The sequence below is a fragment of the Drosophila tropicalis genome, unplaced genomic scaffold (genome assembly GCF_018151085.1).
Source record: "Drosophila tropicalis isolate 14030-0801.00 unplaced genomic scaffold, ASM1815108v1 contig_1002, whole genome shotgun sequence".
NCBI classification, from domain to species: Eukaryota; Metazoa; Arthropoda; class Insecta; order Diptera; family Drosophilidae; genus Drosophila; species Drosophila tropicalis.
The window spans coordinates 197,394-217,021 of NW_027172360.1; the positions used below are offsets into that span (position 1 = coordinate 197,394).

General features: G+C 37.5%; 1 protein-coding gene across 1 annotated transcript in view; it reads left to right on the forward strand.

Annotated features, from left to right (window-relative positions):
* SamDC (S-adenosylmethionine decarboxylase) overlaps positions 1-10,673 on the forward strand; it is a 163,385-nt gene extending 152,712 nt beyond the window's left edge. Inside the window, exons 6-7 of the mRNA XM_068284272.1 lie at positions 10,269-10,424; positions 10,484-10,673. Coding sequence (XP_068140373.1) covers positions 10,269-10,424; positions 10,484-10,630 — 303 coding nt within the window. The 3' untranslated portion in view covers positions 10,631-10,673. The remainder of the gene's footprint in view (positions 1-10,268; positions 10,425-10,483) is intronic.
* Positions 10,674-19,628: the final 8,955 nt, after the last annotated feature.

A 19,628-nucleotide genomic window follows, 5' to 3' on the forward strand; every position in this document is an offset into this window, starting at 1 on the left:
AATGATCCTTCTTTCCAACAGTACTTGCAATCAGATCTCGATGCGTTTTGTGATTGGTGCCACGTTAATAAATTACACCTTAATGCCTCTAAGTGTTCTTTTATGACTTTCAGTCGTTTGTCTCCGCTCCTAGCTCATTACTCTATTAAGTCTGTTCTGTTAGATTGTGTACCATCATTCAAAGACTTAGGCGTTATGTTTGACCCTAAACTTTCATTTAATGTTCATATTTCTTCAATTGTCAATAGAGCATGCAGACTTTTTGGCTTCATTAAACGTTGGGCCAAAGAATTTGATGATCCCTATGAAACAAAGGTTTTATACACTTCGTTAGTTCGCCCTACCCTAGAATATTGCTCGCCAGTGTGGAACCCGCAATATGATGTTCACCAGCGTAGTATTGAATCGGTATAGAAGCAATTCCTTAAGTTTGCGCTACGCGGTCTAAATTGGGAACCGGGTCTTCGCCTAACTTCTTATTCTGACAGACTTCTTCTGTTTTTGGCATTCTCTTTCTCCATAAACTAGTCAACGGCGAAGTCATTTCTACCAATTTACTAGATACGCTAGTAGACCAGAAACTTTTTTCCTATTCACCTTAGTAGATGTGTGACTAACTAATCTCTTCACGAACCTTTTCGTGTTCTTTGCCAATCTTTTAACAACCTTTTTCACCTTATCTCTCCTCATCTTTTTGTCGCTTTACTTTTTAATCATCTACAGCGAAACCAATGAAAATATTCTGAACTTGGATTGGCTGCAACTCATCCCTGACCACATTGGCTGTGAATCGGGGCATAGCTGGCAAATAAAACACCTCCACCGGGTCGGGGATGTTTAGTTGTGTATAAAGCTAAGCTACCTATTTCATTTAATTACTATCTGTCTTTAGCTTAAGCTTTTTCGTCGACTGCTGTGTTAGTTGACGTAAATAAATAAATAAATAAATAAAACACTGAGTACATCGAGGTGTAAAACTAATCAAAGAAATAAAGTCCCATTCGTTAACAATTAAAGCGTTTAATTGACGGTTCTATTGTTTTTTTTAATGGCCGCTTAATTGCAGATTCACTTGACTATTGCACTCACTTTTAATCTGAAAGCTATGTTTATTATACATATATGATTTTGTTATGAACCGTATGTAAGATTTTATTTTGACATTTTGATTTTAGTATTATAAGTCTTGGTCGGGCGAATAATGATTACTATATGCAATTTAAATATCGTGTTCTATGTACTGCTGATTTATCGGCTTCTCTTTTTACTGCTGAACACAGACTACTGGTTTCGACTGGTGACTTCACACGAAACCTCACGACTGCTGCTGCGTTGCCAATGTGCATAAGGGTGTTGTTTGATCTGTTTCTCTTAAGATTACGTTGATGCGATAAAGTTGATGCCGTTGATAATATGTGTTGCAACCAGGTTATAATGTCATGAATTTTCCCTAAATATTGTTTGAAGTCATTATATTTGTTTTTTGCAGTTGACTTCGTGTTGTTGTTGCTGTGGGGTCACAAAATTGTGCAAATTTTCTAAATATTCTAATTGTTCTCGACTTCCCGACATTTACAATCCAGCGTGTCTTCATTTTTGCAGTAAATATATGAATATTCGCTGGTTTTTCGTTTCTCTTATTCGTCATGTCAATTTCTTATGCCAAGCTATTCTACCGCTGGAAAATTGCGCGTCTCTTTTTGCACACACTTCTAGTTATAAAATATCAAAGAAGCTAACATCGGCTATGCCGAAGTTTATATAGCTTTGCAGTCCTTGGCAATAATATTTATACATGTTCTAAATTTGTTTTCTGCAACTCAATTCAATATACAAACAAAACAATTTTACTCTTTATACTACAATTTGTTCTTCTCCTTCCCTCATTCCCTAAGCAAAGCAACGCGCGCATACACATACAGTTTATATCCATTATTATCACAAATGTAAATTTAATAGCGATACTTCAACTGCTTCACCTATGTTCCTTTTAGAAATATATGATAAAGTGGTCCGATCCTAATACCATCCGATACCAAGTTTTATCCCAATAGCTCTTAAGATGGCTTAGTAAAGCGCATACGCACGGAAAGACGGACATGACTATATCGACTCAGCTTCTAATGCTGATCAAGGACATATATACTTTATGGGGTCGGAAACGTTTCCTTCTGTGCGTTACAAACATCTGACCAATTTTATAAAACCCTCTGCAAGGGTATAAAAACTAGCAAGACGCCTTATAAAGTTAAAAGAAGAATGCTGCATATTGTAGATTATCCGAAATATATTTCGTATTATTATCTTGGTCAAAGTCAACACAATGTCTCAGAGCCTAAAACTAAAGAACCTGGAGATCTCTTCGACGGCTCGTTGCTTTCATGAAAAAAATATGCCAAAGGATATATTTTTCTCAAAATCAATGATTAAAATATTAATCAATTAAATAAAAATTGCAGATTTTTAAATCATGGTGAAAAATCATAATTTATGCATAGACGACTACATTGATTTATTTTTGGAACTACTAGCGTAGTTAGAAGCGGATGATTTTGTTATATTTTAATTTAAAGGACGAAATGTCCCGGGAACAAACCAAGCCGCAAGCCGCAAGTCACTGCCGCAAAACTTGTTCTCGATGCCCTCAACAGCACATTATCGTCGAATAGTGAAATAACGGACGAACCGACTTAAAAGTGGTAAGCGCAAGAGAGACAGATATATACCCATGTGCTTCCAGAAACGACGCAGACGAAACGCGGCAGACTGGCGCCGAAGAAACGAAGAGTGACTATGGAAACGGTGAAAACATGCACACGAGTGTGCGCAGCAGCGAGTTGGAGACGCTGATCAGAATGTAGGCAGTTAAATTTGAAGACAGTGGTTCGCAACGTAACGATAAATTTTCAAACGTAACAGTCGATAGGTTTGCAAAGGTGGTGCCTGATTTCGATGGGACATCAATTCCAATTGGACAGTGGCTAAAGAATTTTGAAGAAAATGCGGAGGCATATCAGCTGAGCGAGAAAGAAGAGTATGTTATTGCACATAGTAAAATGATGGGGACTGCAAAGCTATTTTTGGAAACGATTATAGTTGTCAATTATGAAGAATTGTGTTTAGCCCTGGTGGACGAGTTTGACCAAAAATTAATTAGCGCAGAGATAAACAGTTGAGGAGTCGCAAAAAGTTGCAGTCAGAAAATGTTCATAATTATGTATTACAGATGTGTAAAGTTGCTGCTCTTGGTGAAATCGAGGACGAATCGATTATTACATATATCGTTGACGGGTTAGAGGTACGGGAGGATTTGAATTACCCATTATACAATTCAACTTCTTTTAAGCAGCTAAGAAAGTGATACGATCTAGTAGAAACGACTACCAGAAACGCCCAAAACAAACGTCGCCAGATTGTTCAAGCTGATTCAAACTATAAAGGTAAACAGTTGCATTGGTTCAACTGTGGAGTCACAGATCATAAAAAAGCTGATTGCAATGTGGGTACTAAATGCTTCAAGTGACATAAAAGAAGAAAGTCGTAAATATACAGCATTCATGACAAAGCAAGAGCTTTTTGAATTTAACATAGTTTTTGTAAGATTCATTTATTACAGGAGGAATTATGGAAATTCATTCTTGCGATATAGTGGTATTCGAATCTACGGCAGAAAAATGTTTGGATAATGTTAGGACTGTTTTAGAAGAAGCACGACAATATAGTTTACAGATTTATTTATTTATTTATTTATTTATTCACGTCAACTAACACAGCAGTCGACGAAAAAGCTTAAGCTAAAGACAGATAGTAATTAAATGAAGAAGCTAGCTTAGCTTTATACACAACTAAACATCCCCGACCCGGTGGAGGTGTTTTATTTGCCAGCTATGCCCCGATTCACAGCCAATGTGGTCAGGGATGAGTTGCAGCCAATCCAAGTCCAGAATATTTTCATTGGTTTCGCTGTAGATGATTAGAAAGTATAGCGCGAAGAGAAGTGACAGAAAGATGAGGAGAGATAAGGTGAGAAAGGTGGTTAAAAGATTGGCAAAGAACAAGAAAAGGTTCGTGAAGAGAGTAGTTAGTCAGACATCTACTAAGCTGAATAGGAAAAAAGTTTCTGGTCTACTAGCGTATCTAGTAAATTGGTAGAAGTGACTTCGCCGCTGACTAGTTTATGGAGAAAGAGAATGCCAAAAACAGAAGAAGTCTGTCAGAATAAGAAGGTAGGCGAAGACCCGGTTCATCATATTGCGGGTTCCACACTGGCGAGCAATATTCTAGGGTAGGGCGAACTAACGAAGTGTATAAAACCTTTGTTTCATAGGGATCATCAAATTCTTTGGCCCAACGTTTAATGAAGCCAAAAAGTCTGCATGCTCTATTGACAATTGAAGAAATATGAACATTAAATGAAAGTTTAGGGTCAAACATAACGCCTAAGTCTTTGAATGATGGTACACAATCTAACAGAACAGACTTAATAGAGTAATGAGCTAGGAGCGGAGACAAACGACTGAAAGTCATAAAAGAACACTTAGAGGCATTAAGGTGTAATTTATTAACGTGGCACCAATCACAAAACGCATCGAGATCTGATTGCAAATACTGTTGGAAAGAAGGATCATTATAGGAATAACAAATCTTGACGTCATCCGCAAACATGAGCACGCGTGAATTAGCCAAGGCCAAAGGCAAATCATTTATAAACAATGTAAATAATAGTGGGCCCAGATGACTGCCTTGGGGTACACCTGACGTAACTCGAACAGTTTTAGATATCGAGGAACGAAAAGACACCTTTTGGGTTCTGCCAATAAGATACGACTTTAACCAAGCCAATAGTTTTGGGGAAAAACCCACGATGTTAAGTTTCGCGAGAAGCATAGAATGATCAACCGTGTCGTAAGCCTTACTAAAGTCAGTATAAATAACATCAGTTTGACACTTTTTACGGAAGCCATGGTGTACAAGAGTAGTCAATTCCAAAAGGTTGGTAAGCGACGAACGACCTTTCATGAAGCCATGCTGACAAGAAGAAATAGTGGATCTGGATAGATGTTGAAGGGAAGACGTAATAATTTTCTCAAACAGTTTAGGTATTGCCGAAAGTTTGGCAATGCCACGGTAGTTAGAAACATCCGATTTGCTACCCTTTTTAAAAAGCGGAATAATAAATGACTCCTTCCAAATATCAGGAAATCTACAAGTCTCACTCGATATAAAGAATAACCGAGCTAAAGGCTTAGATAGGGAAATCGGGTATATAACGAAGGAAGACGTCATAGATGACAAGCTGGAAATAATACAGTCTTCAGTAATACTGGGAAAAAACATACAATTCAAATGTGGGATTGAAAAGGGATAGGGTGTGGGATCCGAAACAGTAGTAGAAAAAGTCGACTGAAAGAATTTAGCAAACAGATCTGCAATATATGAATCATTATTAGCAGTCTGGTCGTTAAGTCTGAAGGTGGAAGGTAGTACATTAGAGCGTCTTTTGGAATTGACAAAGTTGTAAAATCTTTTGGGGTTCTTATAAAATTCAACCTTACAGCGAAAGAGATAATTGTTGTAGCATTGAGTATTAAAAAGACAAAATTGAGATTTGGCTATACAATAATTTGCATGCTCAAGTCGCGAACCAGTTTTTTTAAATCTTTTAAAATATCTCGATTTAATGTTTTGAAGATTAGAGAGCCTACGTGTGAACCAGACCGGCGCACTGGAGACGGTAAAGACATTCACATAAGGTACGCATTAGAATTCAATTAGAATATTAAGAGCAGAGTAGAAAAACTTCACTGCACAATCTATATCGCAGCACTCAAATAGAAATGACCAATCAAAAGAGAAAATAAGGCTGTTAAGAAGATTGAAATTTGTTTTACGAAAACATCTATGACGAGAATTTGAGATGTTATTAAATGAATTAGTAATGGAATTGTAAGAAATAGTAACTTCAATAGTAGGGTGATAAGGATCTTCAGGTTTCACTAGTGGCTGTGTTTGTGATAGAGCACTAATAGTGGGATCAGAGACAAAAACAAGATCAAGGATTCTTTTAGAAGAGTTCAGGAAAGAATTCAACTGATATAGTGGACATTTAAGTAGGCTATCAAGAAAAACATGTTGAGATGAAGGAATTAAGAAAGATAGATTATCATCAACAAGCCAAGAAATATTAAGCAAGTTAAAATCACCTAAAACTATAAGAAAATCACGATCTTTAAGACGACCAAAAATAGTTCGTAAAGCATCGGCGCCACACTTGAAGACAGATTCGAGTTGACAGCAATGAGTACTATAATAAAGTTATTAGAAAGAATTTCATTATCCAAAACAGAGGAGTTAAGCCAAGTTTCAGAGAAAGCTAATATGTCAGCCGAAAAGGTTTGGCTATCACAAAACAGGTTCGAGAGCTTGGTAAGAAGTCCTCTTACATTTTGATAATGAATGCAAAGACTAGACGTTATTAGTTTTTTGAAGCAAAAGATAAATTAGGAAGGTGGACAGGCAACGGACGAGAGCGCTTATTGGGGGCAAACTCGTGTACAACTAGGCCCTCTGGCCAAAAATTAGGGTCAACCATAGCTGAGAAGTACTCATTTGGTACTGTAATTTTAATAGGGGAGATTTCGCGAGGCCTAGAAAACTTAAGCTTTTATATTAAAACATTAGCAGGGCAAATATTACCAATGTAAGCTGCCACAGACGACTCAGAAGTATCTGGAGCAAGGCTAGAAATAAATAATTGTTTGCGATGAGGCACTACAGTTAGTGAAGGCGGAGGAGCATTGGGATCCGCAAGTGATTGAGAGACAGCATGATCCTGTGATTGATCAGAGTTCCCGTGAGGGATAGATTGAGGTACACCAGGGCTTGTAAAGGGTTGAAGTATCTGAAAAAAGAGCATAAAGCGGGACAGGAAGATGGTGTAGACGAAAGTAAAATGGGAGACGAAGTAATAGAGAGAGCTGGCGACTGCTTACGTGGCAACTCAAGGGTACATTTCTTGTGCAATTTCTCAGAAGGTGGAACAAACTTAAATTGCGACAATAATTGAACGCTAGAGTCACACTCGTTAGACAGCTGTTTGACCAGTTTGTTTAAAGAAAGAAACTTTAAACGAAGATCCCTATACATACGGCTAAAATCAAACTGCTGGCTGGCACAAGATGGGCAAGTCCAGCGCATTAAGCCAAGCTCAGGCTTAGACACAGACAAACCAGAAAATTTGTCGTAGTCGCGGCCATTGAGGCCAGCACATTTTAAGTGAATATGATTATCGCAGAGCCAACAAGATATTGCTCTATACTGATCATCAAAACGATCAGAATGTTTGCAATTAGGTAGACAACAAGCCATTGAAAAGCCGAAAGGAACACAAGGCAAAAAAAAACATATATATATAAGGATATATAGAAAAATTTAAGTACACAGCACAAAGATAATTATTGATAAAAAATCAATAATTACAAATAAAACAAAGAGACAGCTAGAGTGCACAGCACAACAGAGAGTGCAAGAACAGTTACAAGCCGAGCTTGAGAGGCGGCCTTAGAAAAGTGATTACGCGGGAGGGAAGCTGAGCACAAGCACAAAGCAGAGATAACAACAAAGCCACTAGCACTGATGGTATGATGGGGGTGGTGAGGGGAGCAACTGCAGAAGCAATGACGAAAGAAAAATAAAAAAAAATATATAAATGCACCAAACACTAATCACGAAAAAAGAAAAAACTGTTTAAACTGATTAATTTGGCGAATTATGGAAATAAAACACAAGGGAGTCAAGCAAACAACACCAGCGAAAGCGTAAACAAACTAAGCACAATTAAAAATTGAGAGAAAACAATAAATATTAATAAAAACTCAGGAGCTATGCAAAAACACGACAGTCACGTCAGAGAGCAGTAAGCTTTTTAAATGGTCGAAATGCCAGTTTTTAAAAGGAAGAATCAATTTTCTGGGCCACGAAATAGAATATGGAGAAGTATGTCCGGGTAAAGAGATAGTTAAGGGAGTCAAAAATTTCCAATTGCCGAAAAATATCAAAGGTGTTTAGGCATTTTTAGGACTAACAGGCTACTATAGAAAATGCAGTCGTAATTATGCATTAATAACAAAGTTGCTTAAAAAAGATGCAGAGATTAGAGTGGAAAGTACTTAAATAAAAGCAATCGAAAAGTTAAGAGAAAGTCTGATGAATGAACTAGTTTTGAAAATTTTCAAACACAGCTGAAACGCAATTACACATAGATGCATCACAAGACGGATTTGGTGATACGCTTTTATCAGGAGGAAAAGTTACTCAATTATTTTCTAGAGGTCAAGGCAGCATATCTAGCTACAAAGAAGTTGCGCCATTATTTGATGGGAATCGAGTTTGTTCTGGTCACAGATTGTGCAGCTTTCAAAATGACAGCAGCGAAGAAGGATATGACCCGACAAGTCGTACAATGGTTGATGCACTTGGAAGATTTTTCCTGTAAAATAGAACATCGTGCCGGCGATATGAAGAAGCATGTCGATAGCTTAAGTCGCTTTCCAGTAATGATTGTCACAACAGAAGTGCACGCGCAGATGCTAAGAGCACAAAGTAATGATGAAAAGTTCGCAGCAGTATTCGAAATTTTACAACACAAGCCGTATGCCGATTTTAAAATTAAAAATAAACTTTTATATAAGCAGGTCGATGGGTTGGATTTGTAAGCAGTTCTGAAAAGCATGGAAAAGGAGATAATAAAGAATACACACTACTTTGGGCACATAATTGTTTAAAAAACAAAGCATGCTAATCAACAAGATTATTATATTTCGCAATTCGGACAAAAAAGTTGGTCAGTTTATCGCAAACTGTGTTCAGTGCATTACACACAACAGAAAGTTGGGCAAGCAGGAGGATTTTTCACATTGCATTGATAAAGGAGAAGTTTCATTGGAGAGGCTACACGTTGATCATTTAGGATCATTGGATCCAACTTCGAAGAATTACAAGTACATATTCGCAGTCGTAGATGGGTTCTGTAAATATACATGGCTATATCCTGCAAAATCGACAGATGCCTCGGAAGTTGTTAAACACTTAACTGATTGGGTCACAATTTTTGGAAATCCGGGTCGTATCATCACCGGTAGAGGTGCAGCATTTACGTCTAAATATTTTAAGGAATTTTCGGTCAAAAGAGTCATACTTTCTGTCTTAGCCAAGATGTCAGCTGCAGAGCCTCAGAAGTGGTACAGGTACACCGCACAGATACAACGTACTATAAACTCGAATGTAGTGTCATATGGATACATATGTGTTGAGAGATGGCAGCCCTGGATGCGGTGCGACAATGTGGCATCCTCGGTAGTAAGAAAAAAATTTTTTTTCAACCGACTATTTTGCTATCTAACTATTATTATTATTACCCTAATTATAAGATAGATACCGACAATTGCGGTAATTACCATCGGGAGCTAGATGGTTTAAATGGGGGTGTGTGAGATGTGTGTATATTTTATTTTTGCCAGAGTAACTCAAACGTCTGTTCGATTCAAATGTTAAAACAGAAGTGAAGTTTATTAATAATGTTTTTGGGTCTCTACATTTTGTCTGTCTTTGTGTGTCTGTTACAATCGAATTAATGCATGTGTGTATGTATGTTTTATGTATGTATGTATGATGATTTCTGGGAATAGGAAAGAGTCGATGCCACGTCTTCTTTCCTGGGTCTCGTTCCCAAATTTAGTAACCAGGGTGTTGGGTTGGTAACTCGCTCATTTATATAGGCATCTATTAGGGACTAATCAGTGTGAATCTCCAAGTCCAGAAAGCGTTCGTGTAAAATTAGGTCGTTATTTTTTGTTGTCTAATTTAGGGCCCGGCACAAAGAGAGCGCTAGAAAAATGTAGTTGTATGCGTGTACTAGATTTCTGTGCGTATGTTGCTTTACACTAAGCAAAATGAAAATTGGCAAAATTAGAAAAAACAAAGCAGCGATCAATATTTTCATGTGTGTTCTCTCAACAAAGAGATCTGCTTGCGTCGAAATGCTGAGGGAAACTAAATCAACCCTCATGCTTTTGATATTTTTGTGTTAGGACTTTGGCAGCCTAAACCCTGAAGACGACCACCGATGCGATGTATGTAAGTGTTATTGATAGTTGCCTTGAAGACGACCACCGCCTTGTTGTTGTTTAATACCGCCAAACTTCATTGCCTATACTAAAAAAATTATTTGACGCTAATAGCAAATTCTTGTTTTCTAACATCAATTCAAGGGCGAATACATGACGATACATATAACACCAGAAGAGAACTTTTCCTATGTCAGCTTCGAAAGTAATGTGGCACTAAATAATTATCGGATGCTAATAAATCAAGTTGTACAAACATTTAAGCCGGGGAAGTTCATAGTAACCATATTTGCAAATAAGGTATGTTGTGCACTAACAAGATTAATTACTGCAAGATAAGCTTTACATTATTATTTTAGTCTTCTTTGGCATACGAAACCATGAAGGGATTGGAAATCGAATACTCGACGCAGTCACATTGGAAACAAACAGACATGCAGTGTTGTAACTTTCCGTCTTATAACCTTTTATTTGCACAATATTTGTATCGTAATAAAAACACGTAATATAATATGATTAATTTGTACAAATATACACTTATACCCTGTACAGTCTAGTTTTTCATTACGCAATATAATATTAATTCAACTTTATAATTATTCAATACCTTGATCGACCAGGTGATTTGATATCTCGAGCGTTCCTGTCCGCAGTTTTGTGTACAGCCTTGTAACAGGAATGCAGTGCCTTAGCAGAACGTTGGAGCATAACGGACAAAAAAGAAGTTAATCAAATTCGAAGGAAAGAATTGCTTCTCTAAATAAAAATGAAGAATAAAATGCACCAGGGGAACATATTTTTTAAATTTCGAACACCAAATGTATGTCTATTAAAATCGTTTTACATGCCTCATAGCATATGCTCTCGCTCACTAGCGCCGCCACTAGCCTACGGTCAACTCAGCCGTTATGGACCGCATATTAAAACTCGTTTATACGTATATTATTTGGGCCAATTAGTGTGCTGAATTTGGGTTCGATAGTCCAAAAGTTGCAAATTATTTATCTGCACGCATTCTAAACGAATCTTCATTCCAAATTTGGTGTTTTTGTTTTGTTAGTTTTTGAAATAAACAGTTTTATATAATTTTCGGTGGCGCAGATGGCAAAATTTTGAAAAAGCTTAATCTGCGCGCGTATTAAGCCAATACAACTTCCAAATTTGATGTCTATAGCTAGTATAGTTCTTGAGAATTTCGGTTTTATCCAATTTGAGGCGCCGTAAGGGGCGGTGTCAAAAATTTTATTAATAAACTAAATAAACTTGAACACAGAAAGTATTACAGCATCTTTAAGTACCAAATTTGGTGACTCTAGCTCCTATAGTCTCCGAGATCTAGGCGTTCATACATACAGACGGACATTACTAGATCGACTCTGCTGTTGATCCTAACCAAGAATATATGTATGTACTTTATGGGGTCGGAAATGCTTTCTGCTGCCTGTTACAAACATTCTGGGGACTTTAATATGCTATTTATACATGGTATAACAAGAATTCACGTCAATGTTTTAAAAGCGAAACGGTTTCGCCTAAGCCTTTGAATTATGGTACACAATATAACAGAACAGACTCAATAGAGTAATGATCTAGGAACGGAGACAAATGACTGAATGTCATAAAATAGCACTTTGAGGCATTAAGTTGTAGCTTAGGTACTGCGGGAAGTTTGACAATGCCATGGTAGTTAGAAATATCCGATTTGTTGACCTTTTCAAAAAGCGGAATAATAAAATAATAATATAATAATATTTGATTAGCAAGAGATAACACTGTCTTCAGTAATACTAGGAAAAACCATACAATTTTAAATGTGGGATTGAGAAGGGATAGAATGTGGGATTGGAAGCAGAAGTAGTAGAATAAGTCGGCTGAAAGAATTTAGCAATATCTGAATCATTATTAGCTGTCTGGCAATTAAGTCTGAAGGTGGAAGGTAGTAAATTAGAGCGTCGTTTTCAATTAACAAAGTTGTAAAATCTTTTGCGGTTCTTATAAAATTCAACCTTACAGCGCACAATATAATTATTGTAGCATTGAGTATTTAAGAGACAAAATTGAGATTTCGCTACACAATAAATAGCATAGTCAAGTCCCGAACCAGTTTTGTGAAACCCTATAATATATTATTTAATGTTACAGACATTAGACAGCCTACGTGTGAACCAGACTGGCGCACTGGAGACGGTAGAGACATTCACAAAAGGAACGCATTAGAATTCAATTAGAGAATTAAGAGCAGAGTAGAAAAAATTCCCTGCACAATCTATATCACAGCACTTAAATAGAAATGACCAATCAAAAGAGAAAATGAGGTTGTTAAGAAGATTAAAATTTGTTTTACGAAAACATCTACGACGAGATTTTGAGATGTTTTTAATTGAATTAGTAACGGAATTGTAAGAAATAATAACTTCAATGGTATGGTGATAAGGATCTTCAGGGTTCCCAAGAAGCTTTGTTTGATATATAGAACTAACAGTGGGATCCGAGGCAAAAACAAGATCAAGGATTCTTTTGGAAGAGTTAAGTATAGAAATCAGCTGATATAGCGGACTTTCAGGTAGGCTATCAAGAAAAACGTGTTAAGACTAAGGAATTAAGAAAGAGAGATTATCATCAACCAGCTAAGAAATATTAGGCAAGATAAAATCACCTGAGACTATGAGGTTATCACTATCTTTAAGGCGACTAAAGATAGTTTGTAAAGCATCAGCATGGTGCATGAAGGTCATGATATCAGAAGCTAAAGTTGGAAAATGTAACTTCGACGAAAATAAACTCAACACCTAAGGGCAGATCAATCGGCACAACACTTGAACAGCAATAATACTCCATCGCCACGTCGACCATCACGCTCAAGCCTATATAAAAAAAAGTTATTAGAAAAAATTCCAAAAATCCAAAACAGAGTTTCAGAAAAAGCTAATATGTCAGCCGAAAAGGTTTGGCTATCACAGAACAGTAAAACCAGAGGGGCCAGGCTATCTTCGACCGCGTCAAAGTTTGAGTACTCTTGCAAGTTTTTGGTTACTCTTCCTTACCTATGGTCTTTAAAGTGGAAAAACGTTTTAAAGGGTTTCTTTAAAGTCTTATGTTTGCAATAGAACGGCTTACATAGGAAAAAAGTTATTATTAAGTTATTAATCAGAGTCGCTGTCACGTTTTTCGACCGATCGCTTCTATGGGAGCTAAATGATATAGTCACCCGATCTTCATCAAATTTGGCAGAATCGTTTATAGGTATAATAAACTCACCAATATTTCACGATAATAGCTCAGAAAATAACAAAATAATTGAGAAAATTCACTGTCTGGGATTTGAACTCGTCTCGTCGTGCTAATCAAGAACATATTTTCTTTATATGGCCGGAGATGCCTCCTCCTATGCGTTGCATACTTCTGACCAAAATTTATGAAATTAGGTAACAATTAACCCCCATTGTTAATAGGTTATTAAGTCTACAATAGTACAATAAAAAAAATAAAGCAGAACCAATGCGTGAATAGAAAATATTTGGCACTAACAAGAGGTACAAATAAATTAGCGTTCACACTAATCCAAGGTATCCAAGATTCGTTAACTGTATTCGATGGCAGCCGGCACCAAGATGTTAGCAATTGGCTTGTAGACCTTGAGAACTGTGCAGAGACAGTCAAATGAAACGATATACAGAAATTTTCAGAAAAGTTGGCCGCAAAACAAGCACTTAAGCTACCCGAAAATACAAAAAAATAGAGAATGAGACTTTGATCGAATATTTGGTAAATGTTTACTATTACTACTCGAGATTTCAGTGTTGAAAAGTGGAAAAATCGGGTAAAGCTAGATTTCAGTGTTGTCAAACGCTATTTTTTATTTGGCGCGCTGTTTGACTGCCCTGGTAGCCAAATACTTTTATCTAATCTCAAAAGTCGAGGAATATTCGGCTGCTCTGGCAGCCGAATATTGTATTCTAAACTATATTTGTTCTATAAAATCAAGAAATATTGTAAATTCAACAATATTTTCGTTTGTTGAGAATAGTGCGAACAAAAGATTCAAAAAGCCCGCGTATTCCAGGATCCAAAATTCGGCATTTGGCAACACCATCTCAAAATTGAACAGCTTTTTTTAGCCGGAAAAAGCTACTTTTAGCCATAGTCCCGCTAAAAATATTAATTTTCTTTTGTTAATTACTTAAAAACTACGAAATAAATCGCCAAGGCGCACCTGAGGTCGTGCTCGTGCAATTTTTCTCTTTCGTTTGATACCAAAATTATGTAGTTTAAGCGCGTTTTGGGCCCGAGTAGTAATAGTAAACATTTACCTCAATACGAGAAAATCACTACTCACAAGGGGAATTTCAGATATGCGAATCACCGATTTGGATGGACTAGGTAGTTTTGGTTTTTCATTCTTTTTTTTGCATTTATATTAAATATTTAGGCAGTTTAATAATACAAGAAATATATATATATTTATATATATATATACAACCCCTGCAGTATATACAAGCCTACGTGCCTAAATTTCACCTCTGTAGCTCTTACGGTCTAGGAGGAGTTTGCGTGGATGCAGACGAACGGATCGACGGACGGACGGACATGGCTATTTGAACTTGTCTCGTCGTGCTAATCAAGAACATATTTTCTTTATATGGCCGGAGACTTCTGACCAAAATTAACGTTATGAAATTAGGTAATAATTAACCCCCATTGTTAAAAGGTTATTAAGTCTACCACAGTACAATACAAAAAATAAAGCAGAACCAATGCAAGAATAGAAAATTTTTGGCGCCAGTCCTTAGAAAAAAACTAAATCCACAAGAGCGACAGAGACAGCAAAATGGTAACGAACCAGAGAGACATCAACTTGATCGTGCGAAGCTGAGCGGGGCAGCATAAAGACGAAGACCTAAAAAGTAGGCTACGAGGCACTGAGTGTGCAAAGACAAAGACATATGCTGCAGCAACGCTAAGAAAACTTCGAGAGCCAAAGAGAGCTATTTCCTATTTTGCTTCTATATTTAATGAATTAATGAAAAAAAAAGGAAAAAAAACCATTGCGTGAGTGTGATTGGCAAGACGTACAGAGTATCCCGAGAACGGCAATCAGACAGACGTTACACGAAGAGAGCAACATTCACACAGACGACGGCAGCAACCATCGCAAGTGGGTGAAGTAAAACGTAGAGGGAATCCAGAGTGCGGTATTGAGGCCGACAAGACAAGACCACAAAGAATTTTCAGAGAGCAACACTCACACCGACGGCGGCATTAAACCCAAAAGTCTGTCTAACGTGACGTAGAGAGCAGAGCAGTGACGAGGCAGCAAGACACAAAGAGTATCCAGAAGGCAACATTCCCACCGACGGCGGCATCAACCCAACAATTTTGGCTTACCGAGGGATAGTAACCAGTACATAAGAGCAAGTATTTAGCGGACGTTGATGATACTATGCGCAGTACGTTCCAGTGGCGCCTACGACACCAGGACAAAGCCTGTTACGCGCGAGCCCAAGCAGATAACTGCCCATTTCCCACCCGACCGACCGAGGGGTGCAGCCGTATAACGCACGGCACGAATCGCGTGGACATATACACAATAGAAAAAACAGACAAACAAATAATACTATAGCTATCTATTAACTAAATGAGATAGGATAGATGTTTTAAGCATATTAATAGAAAACTCTGAGCCGATTACAGGGAATAGAAGGTGTAATCAGAGCAGAGGACCATAAAAGGTTCATGCAAGGCATAGTTAGAAGAACAACGACTAAGGGATAAAGGTATCAAAGGATGTCTACTCCGTCTACATGGTACCGACAGATTAACCTGAGCTAATAACTCAGGCGAGTCGATATCACCAATTAGGAGCTTGTGCATAAAAATGACACCAAGAATAATTCTACGGTTAGTTAGGGACGGAAGGTTAATCAAGAGAAGTCTAATAGAATACGAAGGCAAATTGACAGCTCAAGCCACGAAGAGCAATTAGCAAGAACTGCTTTTGAACGGATTCATGTCTAATCTGGTGCGACTCATATTGAGGTGACCAAATGCAAGATCCATACTCTAAAATAGGACGGACAAGCGAAGTAAAAATAACTTTAGTTGTATAGGGGTCATCAAATTCTTTTGACCATCTTTTAATGAAACGCAGGGCACTCATGGCCTTTAGGACCGTGGTGGAAATATGGGTGTTAAAATTTAACCTATGGTCCATAAGTACGCCCAAATCATTCATATTATTTAGACGTTCTGAAGGGCTATTGTTCAGAAAATAAGTGACCAGTTGAGGAGAGTTACGAAAAAAATCATTACCTTGCATTTGGAAGTGTTCAGATTTGGTAGATTAAACTGGCACCAGGATTGAAAGTTTTTAATATCAGCTTGTATCCGACTAAATGAATTTGTATCATTATAAGTAAGACAAAGCTTGACATCGTCAGCATACATAAGCACACGCGAAAGAACAATGACTGATGGAAGATCGTTAATGAATAAAGTGAAAAGCAGAGGGCCAAGATGACTACCTTGAGGTACACCAGAAGTCACAGGAATGGAATCGGAAAAAGAAGACTTAAAAAGTACCCTCTGTTTTCTATTTGTTAAATATTCTCTAACCCAAGAAAGGAAAAGGGGTGGAAACCCAATGTCGCTCAGCTTAGAAAGTAATAGGGTATGATTAACGGAATCAAAGGCTTTGCTGAAGTCAGTGTATATGACATCAGTTTGTTCAGCATTTTTGAACCCCCTGATAATTATAGAGGTAAATTCTAAAAGGTTAGTGGTTGTAGACCTACGTTTCACAAACCCATGTTGGGATGGCGAAATAATAGAGCTGCAAAAATGTTATAATTTTCTCAAAAGCTTTCGGAATAGCGGGCGAGATACCCCTGTAGTTAGAGGCTTCGGACTTTTTGCCATTTTTATGCAGAGGAATGATATACGACTCTTTCCAAATAGATGGAAAAGAGGAAGATTCGACAGACAATAGAAACAATTTTAAAATGGGTTTACATAATGCGTTTGCCCAGAACCTGAGTACACATCCAGGTAGACCATCTGTCCCCGGAGAATAATTAGGTTTAACTAGTTTAAGTTCGCTAAGAAGAGAACTTTCATCAATCACCGGATTGAAAATGCAATTAGCCTTTTCTAAATGATAAGGATACGGACTTGCTCGATATTCCGTTGAGGAATAGGTTGTTTTGAAAAAATTCGGAAACATATCGGCAATTGCCGGATCAGTGCTCGCTTTTTTATTTTGAAAAGACAAAAAAGATGGGTGCACAGAGGTCTTACGTTTAGAATTAACAAAATTATAAAATTGTCTAGGGTCAGAAGAAAACTGACGCTTACACCGCTGAAGATAATTCTTATAGCATTGTGTATTAAGCATCATGAATTTTGAACGAGCGACTGTATACAGAGCATAATCTGATGAACGACGTGTTTTTGAAACTTCTTATAATATCGTGTCTTCACATTTTTCCAATTGGATAGCTCACGAGAGAACCAGGGAGGTTTGTTAAGCCGCTCCAGCCTACCAAGAGGCACACAAACATCAAAGAGTGAATTCAGAGTATCATAGAAAAAATTAACAGCTGAGTTCATATCTCTACAATTGTACAGATAAGACCAATCGGTAGTAGTAATGTTTTCATTAAGGCTGGCAAAGTCAGTCTTACGAAAGCACCTAGTTAGAGGTAACTCATTTGAGCCAAGTAATGGTGAAAGCAAAGGCAAATCAATTTTTAAATTTATTGTAGGATGAAATTTGTCTTCTGGAAGAACAAATGGTTCGATCCTAAAAACGTCACAATAAGAAGAATGCAATACAAAAATAAGATCTAACGATTTTCTATTAGAATTTAAGACAGGATTGACTTGGGATAAAGGTAAGCCTAGGAGGCCATCAATAAAGTCATGTGACAAAGAGGGCAGCAACGTGGTAGATTCATCTGTTAGTGACCATGCTAAAGCGGGTAAATTAAAATCACCTACAACTATGAGCAAGTCTTGACTGGAAACTAAAGAGGAGACAAACTGAATTGCCTCTAAATGATTTAAATATACCACCATGTCTGATAATGGTGGAATATAGGAACAAGTAATGAAAGCATTAAAAGATTTAAAATTTACTTTAACACCGACAAACTCAATCTCCTGGGTACTAGAAAATTGAATCATTTCAGATGATAAAGCAGCATCAACAGCTATCAGAACGCCACCACCTATACGAGAAATCCGGTCACGTCTGAATATAGAAAAGTTTGTGGAAAAAACCGATGCATCAGCAATATCAGGTTTTAGCCACGTCTCTGTAAAAGCTAGAATGTTATGCTCAAAAGAAAGACTATCTACATAGAGATTATTAAGTTTAGATTTCAGTCCTCTAACGTTCTGGTAACCCAGGTTAAGTGACGAAGCTAGTTTTTCTACACACCAGCAGATGCTGAGGTGGCAAGAATAGTATTAATTGTTGTTGTTGGCAAGCGAATCGGTTGCCGATTTTTCTTTTTTACAGTATTTTCCTTAACTATTATATGTTTTGGCCAAAAATCTTCTCGACATATAGTATCGAAGATATTGGCAGAAACACTAATTTTAAAGGACGAGATGTCCCGAGAATAAGAAAATTTAAACTTCTCCACCGCAATATTCGAGACGTTAACTTTCTTTCGAATATAGGCTATTACATCATCAGATGTGACAACAGGGTCTAGCCTAGAAACAAATATATGTTTCTTTGGTGGTATGCCAACGAGAGGCCGCGGTCCCGAAGCGTCAGCCGCAGCAGTAACGTTGGACAAGTCACCCACTGCAGCCGTCAACTTGTTTACGGGGCCCTCGATATTGTTAGAACTATCGGCAATATAAATTGGAATGGGTAATTGCCCGGACACATCGGACACTACAATAGGCATCGTTTTTAAGAGATAATTCCCAGGTGATACCGGTAATTCCTTACTAATAGCATTCACAACCGGGCTCTGAAACGATATCAATTGCTGTACATTAGAAGTGGACGGTGCATGAGACCGGTCGGGGATGATAAGAGACGCTGGCGGATCTACAGATGCAGATTCGTTTCGGAGACTCATTCATAAGCGATAAACTTCTGAACTGAGTCTCCAAGCAGTAAACTCCGTTTGGAGTTTATTAAAACCTGCCCTTAAAGTGTCAAAACTATCTCTAGTCCGCCTCATGAAAGAGCGCATCTCATTCTCGACCTGCCGGCAAGCATCACATCCATATTTTAAGCCACCACCTTTAGCAAAAGACTCCTTGATTCTGCCTGTGTAACCTGCACACTTAAGGTGAACCGCATTGTCACACAACCAACAAAGAATATAATCATGGGAGTCAACCGCATTAGTGGCAACTATGCAATTATTTTTTGAGCAGACCACTATTTTATTAAAAAGTTAAATTTATTTTAAAAAATCAAAGTAGCTAACATCGGCTATGCCGAAGTTTGTATACTCTTGCAGTCCTTGGTAATAATAATTT